Source organism: Podarcis bocagei (genome assembly GCF_964188305.1).
Source record: "Podarcis bocagei genome assembly, chromosome: 11".
Taxonomy (NCBI): domain Eukaryota; kingdom Metazoa; phylum Chordata; class Lepidosauria; order Squamata; family Lacertidae; genus Podarcis; species Podarcis bocagei.
The window spans coordinates 1,828,787-1,841,623 of record NC_138136.1 but is presented as its reverse complement, the minus strand read 5'-3'; the positions used below and the strand labels follow the sequence as shown (position 1 = coordinate 1,841,623).

General features: G+C 44.3%; 1 protein-coding gene across 8 annotated transcripts in view; it reads left to right on the top strand.

Annotated features, from left to right (window-relative positions):
* TRPM3 (transient receptor potential cation channel subfamily M member 3) overlaps positions 1 to 12,837 on the top strand; it is a gene marked incomplete at its 5' end in the record, with an annotated part of 449,010 nt that overhangs the window by 415,003 nt on the left and 21,170 nt on the right. For 5 of the 8 annotated variants that reach the window (XM_081213522.1, XM_081213517.1, XM_081213520.1 and 2 more), the window contains 4 exons: positions 2,270 to 2,410; positions 3,622 to 3,750; positions 7,882 to 8,133; positions 11,869 to 12,043. In XM_081213522.1, coding sequence (XP_081069648.1) covers positions 2,270 to 2,410; positions 3,622 to 3,750; positions 7,882 to 8,133; positions 11,869 to 12,043 — 697 coding nt within the window. Of the gene's footprint in view, positions 1 to 2,269; positions 2,411 to 3,621; positions 3,751 to 7,881; positions 8,134 to 11,868; positions 12,080 to 12,837 lie in introns of all 8 variants that reach the window. The other 3 variants (XM_081213521.1, XM_081213519.1, XM_081213518.1) reach the window with 1 other exon arrangement.

Below are 12,837 nucleotides of genomic sequence, written 5' to 3'. Positions count from 1 at the left end.
TAAGGACAAATGTAAGGTTCTGCACTTAGAATGAACCAATATAAGGTAAGGGACATCTGGCTTACTAGCCCTACATGTGAAAATGATCTAGGGGATCTAGGCCACAAGGTTAACATGAGTCAACAGTGTGATGCAGCAGCAAAAAAAGAGCAAATGTTATTCTAGGTTGCTTCAACAGAAGTCTAGTGTCCAGATTAAGGGAAATAATACGACCATGCTATTCTTCCTCGGTCAGAATTCTGGGCGCTACAATTTAAGAAGGATATTGACAAGCTGGAATGTGTGCCGAGGAGGGCAACTGGATGATCAAGGGTCTGGAAACTAAGCCTGATGAGGAGTGCTTGAAGGAGATGGGTATGTTTAGCATGGAAAAGAGGAGAGCGAGAAACAATATGATAGCCATCTTTAAATATCTCAAGGGCTGTCACATGGAAGATGGCTTGTTTTCTCCTGCTCTAGAGGGTAGAAGTCGAACTTACAAGAAATAAGATTCTGACTAAACATCAGGAAGAATGTTTCTGACAGTAAGAGCTGTTTGACAGAGATATGGTCTCACTTGAGAAGTTGTGGTCTCTTCTTCCTTGGAGATTTTTAAGCAGAAATTGGATGATCATCTGTCATGGATTCTTTACCTGAGATTCTTGCACTGCAAGGTTGGACTAGATGACTCTTGGGGTCCCTTCCAATTCTATGGTCTGTTTTCTAATTCACTTACATATTTATATGGATTAGAGTCAGCTGAAAAGAATCTTTAAAAGACCCGTGGACAAAATAAGTTCAATTAAATTAATCATTAAAGCTTAATGTGCCTAACAGCAAAGCAGCCAGCTCTGAAATGGAGCAATTCCTGCCTCTGATGATGTGAATGCTCTGCTGAAATATGAAGTGCTAAAATGCACAGAAGCGCCTTTCGTTTTCTAGAAGTCCTGGGTCCATTTACTTGCTCATTTACTAGCACACTAGCACACATTTAGAGGTACTAAGCTTGTTTGCCATAGAAAGGCTTGTTAAAACTGTATTGACTTGCTTGTTGACATTTTAAGTTCTCCCACCATTTTTTGTTTTAATTCTGCATTTAAAAACAACTCTCATGTAGGCTCTAGGGCAGCCTGAAAAGTATGAGGGGGTGAAGTCAAAGCATTGCGTTAGCAGCATCCCAGGACTCAAGACTTGGGCAGCGTGTCTGGAGGTCCCGGGTTGCCCAGATGACAAGACCTCTCTCTCGGCCTCCTTGATATGATCCAAAGGAAAGCAGAGCAATACATTGATTGGCACGAGCCTGGCTGCAGGAGTTGCCAGATGGAGGCTTGCAAGGCGCTAATCAACCGTCCTAGGGACTGGGCTCGAGATTTGTGTAGGGTTTACTTCTTAGCCTTTTTCCTGCAAGGCAGCAGAGGTTTAGGGTCAGAGTTTTCCTTCGCCTAGATGGACTACCTTCCCAGGATGATGAGCCCCACCTGCCCCTTACTTCCCTCCACGGCACGTGCAGAAACTTGACCATTGGACCCACTCTTGATCTCGTGTGCTCCATCTGCCAGAGCCTCTCATCGAGGGTTGGAGACCCATTGGTTCCCCTCACCTGGCTGAGCCAGCCAGTCAAAGCTGTTGCTTTCTGTGTGGCAGTTGTTGCAGGCTAACAGCTTCTAGGAGCCACAGATGGGAGCTGAGTGCAGGGTGGAAGCCAAACGGGGGCAAAGTACCCCAGAAGGAGTACAACGTGTCCCCCAACAGAGGTACTAACCCTCCCCTACATACTCCCCTTATTACTTCAGTAATAAAATACTGAAGTAGGAAATGCTGTTTTACTATCTAACTTTCCCACTCTCTTCAGTCTGCTGTCCCTCATGTTTGTTCCGATCCCAGCATCATAATTGTCAGTTGTGTGATTCTTAAGTTCTTTATGCTAACCATTTTTTCTTTTTAAAAATTACCTATTATAAAGCAACAGGAGAAAACCATATCAGCAAGGAAAAAAGATGAGCTATTTGTTTGTATAGTTGCTTTTAAAGAACTGAGAAGTGGAAGGGATTCGTGAGTTGCATTTATGTCTGTAGTTTCTGTTGAAGTGCTGTTGCTACAGCATTTGAAGATTCAATCAACGTTATGAATGGCAGCTTCAAATATACAAAAGTTAAAGAATGAATTTTCATGTTGCTTAATTACCTGATTCTTATTGTAAGTTTGAAATGTCTGTGTGTGCTTTACTTTTGTTAGATTGGGCAGCTGGCAAATAATCTATTATAGTCATTTTTGTTCTTTTTAACCGTAGGCAATGTTGGGACGTGGCAATGGGGAATCTTCAAGAAAGAAGGAGGAAGAGGAAGTTCAGAGCAGACACAGATTGATCCCCTTTGGCCGCAAGATCTATGAGTTCTACAATGCACCAATTGTTAAATTTTGGTTCTACACTGTAAGCAGTGACTATCATTTTGTCATCTGTCCCTAATGACACAAGTTTGTAAAGGCCCCCCTCATCAGTATGTCTACATTGTCTAAGTGAAGCATTATTGTAATATCTAACTATGTGCAAGTAGATAATCCTTATAAATATTGTAGAGCATTTGCAGGAAGACACAAACTTTAGCCCCTCTGTGTGTCACTTGATAATTAAGAGAAATTAATGGGATATTTAAAAGAAGCTATGTATCAACATGAACATCTGGAGGACTAATGTGAAAACATTTCTTGAGACTTGTGGTCAATAGTCAACAGTTTAATGTGCAATGCTGCTTCTGTTTCATATGCCTGAAACATTACAGCACTTTCCTTATCCTCATCTCCTTATTTCGTTTACCCTATTTTGTAAATGTTGTCCTATTGGCATGGGGTTTCCTCCCCTCCCCTTTTTTCTTATTTGTGATTAATTGAAAAATGGCTGTAAATAATGTTAGAGGAAAAAAATAATTATATATAATTATGGCCCATATAGATACATTCATTGGTTTGGAGATTACTGCCTATTGGTATGAAAAGGTGGGGCCTGCAACAAAACATGGCGGTGTGGGGTGTTTCTATTCACATTTCCAAGCACCACATTCCCATCCCAACACATTTGTCTGGTTCTCCACCCTCCCCAGTCAGCCGTCTAAGTCAGTCCTCATCCTCATTCGGCTGTTGGGGGGGGGTCCCCTCTGAGGGCTTTTTCCTTTAAAAAAAAAGGTATTCTTCTGAAAATTTTGCCACTTCTGAAACCAGCTGGTACCTCCTTCTTGTGCGTGCTTGGTACTTGTTGAGGCTGAAAAAGGACCAGCAGTCAGATAACTGAGATTGCTATTGATCTATATAGACTACTTCCAATATTTGAAGTCTACAGTAGATACACTCTGAGGGAGCACTGCTATGCCATGTGCTGATTTAGCTATTCAGCTGGGCAGCTGTGAACATGCATCTCCCTGCAGACAAGGAACTGAAGGAGATGTGGAAGCCCTGGCATGAATGAGGAGGCATTTTGTGGCATGCTTTGGCACTCCTGCGTCCACAAAGAAAGGCTGAACCAGAGCATTGGAAATTGCACATGGCTCTTTTGTCTAGGAATAGAAAACTAATATGGTTGAATTAAGTAACCTAGGTAAGCTGAACATTTATACAGTAACCAGGAAAACTGAGTTTATTTCTTTGCAGATGGCATACGTTGGGTACCTGATGCTGTTCAATTATATTGTGTTGGTGAAGATGGATCGTTGGCCTTCCACACAGGAGTGGATTGTTATCTCGTATATTTTCACAATGGGAATAGAGAAGATGAGAGAGGTAATATATTTAATTGGGGAATTGGCATGGGGGGGCACTGTGCTCCCAATCTCATCTCATCTCATCTCATCTCATCTCCCATGGCTGTTTTCTAAAACAAAAAAACACCTTTTGAGATCTCCTGCATTGTATGTCTAGTTGCACTGTAAGATCACAAACTATATTGTTCTGACTAGTACAATTAATACTGACTTAATGCTTTCTATTGTACACGATGATTTATAGAGTAACATCTGCACACTCAGACACATGATTCCTAATCCACACTTGAGCTCTTCAGCTTGAAATATGATGCTCAGAATGTACAATGATCACCCTTAAATTGTTTGTTGTATAGTAACAGTGCAGAAAATAATATTCATCACACCCACAAGAGGGCTCTTCAGCATTGAATAAGACCTCCAAAACTTCAAGAGAGTTGACTTGTGATACTGATGTTCAATTTTCAAATAATCCATTGGATTTTTGCCTATTTCTTATTTAATTTTATTCCAACTGTAAATATTTCTGGGGGGGGGGGGAGCTTGTTGATATATAAATATGACTGTCTAGGGAAGGGTGTGAAATATGAGTCATTCTCTGTGAATGTTCTCAAGTCACTGATATTTATATTTCAACAAGCGTTTTTTTCAAAAATTATTTACAAATGGAATAAAATTAAATAAAAAGGAATAGAATAATATATATAAAAATAATAAAGAAGGCAATAATATACATAATAAATAGATGTTAGTGGTTCCATGGATCAATACTCAGAACATGCTCTTTAAAAAATACAGTAAAGATGTTTGTACTAATTTTAAAAAATATATTTTTATTAAAGATTTATTAGTTTACAAAAAGACGTGCATTGTCTTTTTTTGTAAGATATTTATTAAGATTTTCAAAATATTACAAAATAAAAATAGAAAAAAGAAAAATACAAAATAAAAGTAATTAAAAACAACTCAATATTTCCATTACCGGTACTTATTTTTCATTAGCTTGTTTCCAGGACCTCCTCACGCCTCCCTTTTTTGTATTCCAACTCAGTTTGTTGGTTCAGCAAATCCTTCCCCTCTTTGTTTATCCTAATCTTTAATCTTAAGATATTGTAACATTAAATCTTTACCCATTAGTAATCCATTTTTCATATTCCCTTACAGTATTGCAGCAAAAAAACGCTTAGTTTCTATCCAACATCATTCTAACATTCATTAATTTTACAATGTTTCTGTAAATAGTCTTTAAATTTCTTCCAATCTTCTTCCACCGACTCTTCTCCCTGGTCTCGGATTCTGCCAGTCATTTCCGCCAATTCCATATAGTCAATCACCTTCATCTGCCATTCTTCCAGAGTGGGTAGATCTTGTGTCTTCCAATGTCTCTTTTATCAAGTTGCGTTTTCTACAGATCAGTTTCATTTCTTGTGAGACATTAGTGTTGCATGCAGTATTACCGTATTTTGCGCCCCATAAGACGCTCCGGCCCATAAGACGCACCTAGTTTTTTTGGGGGGAAATAAAGGGAAAAAATTATTTTCCCCCCAGGCGCGGGGCTGGGGCAGCCCGAGCTTCCCCCGACCCCAGCCCCCAAACAGGCAGCTCTCTGCAAGCCGTGGGAGCCCAGCGGTGGTTCCCACTGCTTGAGGAGAGATCCGCGAAGCCTGCACGTGCTGGGATCAGCGCTTGCAGGCTTCGGGATGCCTGCAACTCTCCCCAAGCAGTGGGAACGTTCCCGCTGCTTGGGGAGAGATCCGCGAAGCCTGCACGTGCTGGGATCAGCGCTTGCAGGCTTCGGGATGCCGGCAACTCACCCCAAGCAGTGGGAACGTTCCCGCTGCTTGGGGAGAGATCCGCGAAGCCTGCACGTGCTGGGATCAGCGCTTGCAGGCTTCGGGATGCCGGCAACTCTCCCCAAGCAGTGGGAACGTTCCCGCTGCTTGGGGAGAGTTCCGCGAAGCCTGCACGTGCTGGGATCAGCGCTTGCAGGCTTCGGGATGCCTGCAACTCTCCCCAAGCAGTGGGAACGTTCCCGCTGCTTGGGGAGAGATCCGCGAAGCCTGCACGTGCTGGGATCAGCGCTTGCAGGCTTCGGGATGCCTGCAACTCTCCCCAAGCAGTGGGAACGTTCCCGCTGCTTGGGGAGAGATCCGCGAAGCCTGCACGTGCTGGGATCAGCGCTTGCAGGCTTCGGGATGCCGGCAACTCTCCCCAAGCAGTGGGAACGTTCCCGCTGCTTGGGGAGAGATCCACGAAGCCTGCACGTGCTGGGATCAGCGCTTGCAGGCTTCGGGATGCCGGCAACTCTCCCCAAGCAGTGGGAACGTTCCCGCTGCTTGGGGAGAGTTCCGCGAAGCCTGCACGTGCTGGGATCAGCGCTTGCAGGCTTCGGGATGCCGGCAACTCTCCCCAAGCAGTGGGAACGTTCCCGCTGCTTGGGGAGAGATCCGCGAAGCCTGCACATGCTGGGATCAGCGCTTGCAGGCTTCGGGATGCCGGCAACTCTCCCCAAGCAGTGGGAACGTTCCCGCTGCTTGGGGAGAGATCCGCGAAGCCTGCACGTGCTGGGATCAGCGCTTGCAGGCTTCGGGATGCCTGCAACTCTCCCCAAGCAGTGGGAACGTTCCCGCTGCTTGGGGAGAGATCCGCGAAGCCTGCACGTGCTGGGATCAGCGCTTGCAGGCTTCGGGATGCCTGCAACTCTCCCCAAGCAGTGGGAACGTTCCCGCTGCTTGGGGAGAGATCCGCGAAGCCTGCACGTGCTGGGATCAGCGCTTGCAGGCTTCGGGATGCCGGCAACTCTCCCCAAGCAGTGGGAACGTTCCCGCTGCTTGGGGAGAGATCCGCGAAGCCTGCACGTGCTGGGATCAGCGCTTGCAGGCTTCGGGATGCCGGCAACTCTCCCCAAGCAGTGGGAACGTTCCCGCTGCTTGGGGAGAGATCCGCGAAGCCTGCACGTGCTGGGATCAGCGCTTGCAGGCTTCGGGATGCCGGCAACTCTCCCCAAGCAGTGGGAACGTTCCCGCTGCTTGGGGAGAGATCCGCGAAGCCTGCACGTGCTGGGATCAGCGCTTGCAGGCTTCGGGATGCCGGCAACTCTCCCCAAGCAGTGGGAACGTTCCCGCTGCTTGGGGAGAGATCCGCGAAGCCTGCACGTGCTGGGATCAGCGCTTGCAGGCTTCGGGATGCCGGCAACTCTCCCCAAGCAGTGGGAACGTTCCCGCTGCTTGGGGAGAGTTCCGCGAAGCCTGCACGTGCTGGGATCAGCGCTTGCAGGCTTCGGGATGCCGGCAACTCTCCCCAAGCAGTGGGAACGTTCCGCGAGGAGAGGTCCGCGAAGCCTGGAGAGCGAGAGGGGTCGGTGCGCACCTACCGCTCTCGCTCTCCAGGCTTCAGCGAAAGCCTGCATTCGCCCCATAAGACGCACCCACATTTCCCCTTCATTTTTGGAGGGGAAAAAGTGCGTCTTATAGGGCGAAAAATACGGTAGGTTAGGAAGAAAAGGGACAAGGAAGAGGGGGAGGGGAATGGTGAGTGGGGTGGGTCAGGTGGTAATACTGGACACAGAACTGACCTGCACCTCCATGGACAGCTGTGAGTCCAAAATGACTCCCAGGCTGCGCACCTGGTCCTTCAGGGGCACAGTTGCCCCATTCAAGACCAGGGAGTCTTCCACACCCGCCCGCCTCCTGTCCCCCAAAAACAGTACTTCTGTCTTGTCAGGATTCAACCTCAATCCATTAGCCGCCATCCATCCTCTAATGTTGGAAGCCATACAGAGTGGCTGGAGCAACCCAGCCGGATGGGCAGGGTACAATTGTTGTTTGTGGCGTGAGCTCCGACACATCTAACTCTAGAGAAATAGGACTACTGCTGCTGCTGCTGCTACTGCTGCTAATAATAATAATAATAATAATAATAATAATAATAATAATAATATAGTCTGTAAGTCTATGATCCCAGGTAATGCAACTCCCTCATAGGTCAACATCACAGAGTCCAGAGCACAGCTGCTCACTGGTGTTTCCTGGCCCTTGTTGCTGAATCATGCAATTATTGTTTGGGTTCCTTAAGAGATGTGAATCCTTGTTCCATGTATAGGACTCAACATGAAGTAACATGTCTAACATTTCCATCCCTCTTTCTCTAGATATTAATGTCAGAACCTGGGAAGCTGCTGCAAAAAGTGAAAGTGTGGCTCCAAGAGTACTGGAACGTTACTGACCTCATTGCTATTCTCCTATTTTCTGTGGGAATGGTGCTTCGCCTCCAAGATCAGCCGTTTAGGAGCGATGGCCGTGTCATATACTGTGTCAACATCATTTACTGGTATATCCGACTGCTGGACATCTTCGGGGTGAACAAGTATTTGGGGCCATATGTAATGATGATTGGGAAAATGGTAAGAAAGGCTTTCCCATTCTTTCTTTTTGTAATGAATTAACTGAATTAAGGATTAACTGAAAATAAGAGAAGATGATGCTACTTTTAGGCAACCTCCAGGTTTAACACTCAGTCCGCCTCCAGACAATTCAAAACCCTTGCCATTATCCTCCAGGCGCATTGTACCTGGGGCCATGTCTCTTCTGTTCAGTGTAGGAGGGTTTGAGGCTGGGTTTCCAGCATAGTACTCCAAGTCAAAGGCAAGGCATTTTTATTGGTCTATAAAAAAAACTATAGGCTAAAATTATTGTTTTCTATATTGTGTCTCACCTTTCCTTAGAGGGAAAAAAAATCCAGATTTCTGCATATGTATGTTTGAATTACATTCAAAACTCTCTTTTTTTTAATGGGATTTGGACTTCCACTGTCTACTATTTGTTTGTTTAAAGATTTATATGTTGCCCTTCATCACATGTGAATCCAGCCTACTTCTCCCAGCCCCAACAGCTGAATTAAGGAATTCCTTGAGTTGAACTAGCCAGGGCAACGGCAGCTGGCGGACTGTCAGAGCTTTGTCTCTGCAGGGCTCTCTGTCAGCCCCAGCTGACAGTTAGACCTTCAAAGCACCTTGGAAAAGGTTTTGAAGGTGTCACTGATCAGCATTTCCTGTGAACCCCTCTTTTGACCCAGACGTGAATTTATGTGACCTACACCATATACGGTGTCAGGTGTGGCAGAGGTAGGAGTGGCTGGGCTAAAATGGTCTGGTAGACAAATGGGGAGGCCAAGCAGGCCTAATGACCTGCCAGACTGAGGGTTGGTCCACACCTGCATGCCCATCACTTAAGTCCACCCCTTTGAATACCCAAGAGGTGATGACTCACAGCTGAATGGGTGATCAAACTCCACTGAAAACCTTTGTGAGTGAGGTGGTCTGGCCCTGATCTTGATAGAAACACAGAAATAAAAAATAATTGCTGCCTCTCTTTTTTTTTTCTTAAACCTGAAATATGCCAAGCTTTTATATATATATATATATATATATATATATATATATATATATATCCCATATATAACATCGGCAAAAAGAGGTAAACATGAGTACAGACATCAAGTATCCCTAAGAAAAACCTTTGTTACAGCCTTTAAGCTTGACATTGAAGCATTTGAACTTCTGTAGATTCTTGAAAAGTCCAGTTTGTGTCTTTCCACTGCTAGGAGGTTTTTTGATCCAGAAGAAGCTTCCATAAGTGGAAGAAGGAGAAAATGATGTTTGCTGATTCCCTCTCCTCTCTGCAGTCCCCTCTGCCATTCCCAAATCTACTCCAGAAAGTTAGGAGACACTTTAGAAAAGCGGCCAGCAACCTTTTTAAACCCAAGGGCACATTTACATTTTTGATCACATGCCGTGGACCCTTCTATTTGCTCATTTCTCTCCCCTCTGCCCCTAGATCACACACAAACACACACACAAGGCAGAAAGAGAGGAAAAACCCACAGTAGCATTCATCTGAATCTTGAAAGACACATAGAGCTGAAAGAAGTGGGGAAGAAGGTCAAGTCTTCCAGCATTATGTCCTTGTCAAGGGAGAAAAAATGGCAATGACTGTCACCACCTTTTGCTCAAAGGAGTAGTGAAATGAGGGAGAGATTCAGACAACTCGTTTTATAATAGTTGAGCCCCATCAAGTATCTCTGAAATGTGCATTATATGCGGTTTCTCACTTTTCTTACAGCCTTTTGGTTTTCTGTGGAAACATTTCACTTTCTGTGGCATCTTATATTAGGTTGTATCCAAGTGCAGCTTGTTAGAATTCGGGTGTTTGAATAATGTTACAAAAGTCAGGTGCCTCCCCCTCTGCCAAGCGGTGGCAGGAGCCCATGGCACTCACTCAGGGTCTGGGGTCCTTTGGAGAATTGAGATATGTTGGAGACTGTTGTAGCTTTAAGAAATATAGTTTATTCACCAATTTACACCTTCACTCTGCATGCAAGGAGTCCAAATATTACAGCATGGTCATCTCAAGAGGGGCTTGTAATTCAACAGTGCAGCCCTGGAGTTCAAGACATCTCTCCCAGTCAGCCTGCCCAAGATGGATCCCAGTCTTCCTGCTTCCTGCTTCTTCTTCCCAGCAATCCTTGCTCATGACTCACTTTTCCTGTCACCCTGTCACTTTTTCAGTTACCCTGGCAACCTTCCAAACACCTGTCTCTGTTCAGGGGGCCCGCTAGGGGCGCCTTGGAAGATGGCGGATATTAACATCTATCCAGCCCGCACAAGGTAATTAGAGGCTGGTTATGAGGAGTAAATCAGTCTCCCTTCATCTCTCCTGGGGGGAGAGATGCAGTTTTCACCCACTGTTGCCATAAATCACCCCCGAGTACGGAAGAAGGAGGGGGTGAGGCACTGGGTGCACAACCCTCTGCGGGTCTCGGAACTCCTCCGAAGCTACTTCCAGGTGCGAAACTAGTTGCGTTACTTAAAAGGAAAAAAATTGGTGAAAGATAACGCACATGCTTCAAGAGAGGCAGGAGGTTTTTATCTGCTAACAATTTTACCACCGAAATGAAGAAGACTGAGACGGAAGATTACATCAAAGTACTACAGACATGGTATGTGGAATGGAATGCAACGGAACTGAAAGGGGGGGGATGACTTTTTGTTTTTTTGCTCTATGTGATTAACTAATAACCCTCCCTCTTAGAAGATCCGTCACAGCAACTAATTGCAAATGGGACTAAAAATGAACTGTGTGGGAATAATATGAACTTAAAGGTTTTACTCTGTGAAGGATTTGGAAAGAAGAAGGGCTCTCTTTGTGACACAGTTAGAATGGAGATGTGATACGAGACCTGTGTTGCAGGAAGTTTGGTCTTGGGGAGGGCCGAAGATTTATTATTTTCGAGGAGATTGCAATCTGGAAGGGGCAGCCCTCCTAGAAAAAGACTAATTTACGATGCAACAGGTCAGGAAAGTTAAAGAGCGAGCTTTTAGACTGTATTTCATCGGAATGACAAAATGGCGATTGCTTGCTCAAGCGGAAATGCCTGGACTATTGGATGAGAGTGATTTACGAGAGAGCAGTACAAAGCCCACAGAAACACAAATAAGACTGTTTTTTTCAACCCACTTGCGGAGCAACTCGGAGGTGAATGAAAAGGAAAATGAGTAACGACAAGGATTGAGAAGAGGGGACTGGAAATATCATTCTTAAGATGAAAGCAGCACAAATATTCGAGGATTGGACTCCTGCCGATCAAGAAGCATGGGTACCCCCCACAAAAATTTATAATTTGGAAAACAATTGGATTACATGATATGTATTGTTATAATTTGGATTAATTGGTTTGATGTGTTTAATTTGGTAATATGAAACTTAATAAAAATTATTTTAAAAAACAAACAAACACCTGTCTCTGTTCACACCTCAGGGCAGGGGGAAAGGAATTTTCTTGCCTTGCCAATGGCTCTCAATGGCCCCATATTGTTTCTTAATGGCCCTACCTTGGCCAGGTGATTTTGCATAGGCTCGCCCAGGAATCCCTCTGGAGCGTGTGTTCCTCCCTTCATGTCCCAAATAATCGAAATCCTACCATTCATTCATTTCTAGGGTTTGGGGGGGGGGGTCCCCCTCCCAAATCTGTAACACCAATTTGATCTTTGTGCTTTATAAACATTTTCACTCACCTTACAGCATGTCAAACTAGATATATTTCTCTCTCTCTGTCTCTCTCTTTTTTCTTTTTTTTTCAGATGATAGACATGATGTATTTTGTCATTATTATGTTGGTGGTTCTGATGAGCTTTGGTGTTGCAAGACAGGCAATACTTTTTCCCAATGAGGAGCCTTCCTGGAAACTGGCAAAGAATATTTTTTACATGCCGTATTGGATGATCTATGGGGAAGTGTTTGCAGACCAGATAGACCGTAAGCACGTTTATGATTCTCATACTCCAAAGTCAGGTATCAAACTCCAATCAGGTGATATCTTACCAGATCATTTTTAACACTCTCAATAAATGGCTCAAGATAGAGGACTCAAAACAATACAGGAAAGTATAATGAAAAAAATATGTTCATGCCTGCCACTTAAATTGTTAATTTCACAAGGTCATATTAACAACATTTCCTAATAACCATAACTTTGCTAAGCTATGCATTTCCTTTTCAACACATGTAATTCACATTAAAACTAACAAATTTTATTATTCATGATACATTGAATGGTACATCTAAGACATAATGTATATTGATCTAAGACATCATGTATATCTACATGATGACCGTGCAATGGTTTTCTACCAGTTTAATAGTCATGGCATCTCCCAAAAGAATCCTGGGAATTGTAGTTTGTGTGAAAATGCTGCGAATTCTTTTAGATCCAAGTTTCCTGGGAAGAGGGAGTGACTATTAAGCCACTTTAAGGCTGTAGTGTAGATCATGCCAACCTGCTTCATTTCCCCCCATCCCCCAGTTTGCTTCTGGAGCATAAACATGAAACCCAGTTAGCTACTAAACATTCAGTTCTGAAAGTTATTTCTGGATCTTGGGCTGGTTTATGCCAGCTGTAATCTTTTGACCTGCCTGATTGCTGCTATTAACACTCTGAGATACTGGCAAAATATTTATTAGAAGATTATAGGTGTCATCCAACTATTAAGCAACAAAAGTTGGTTTCCTTGTATATGGTTTAGAGCTGGTGTAGCACATTGGCTAAGAGG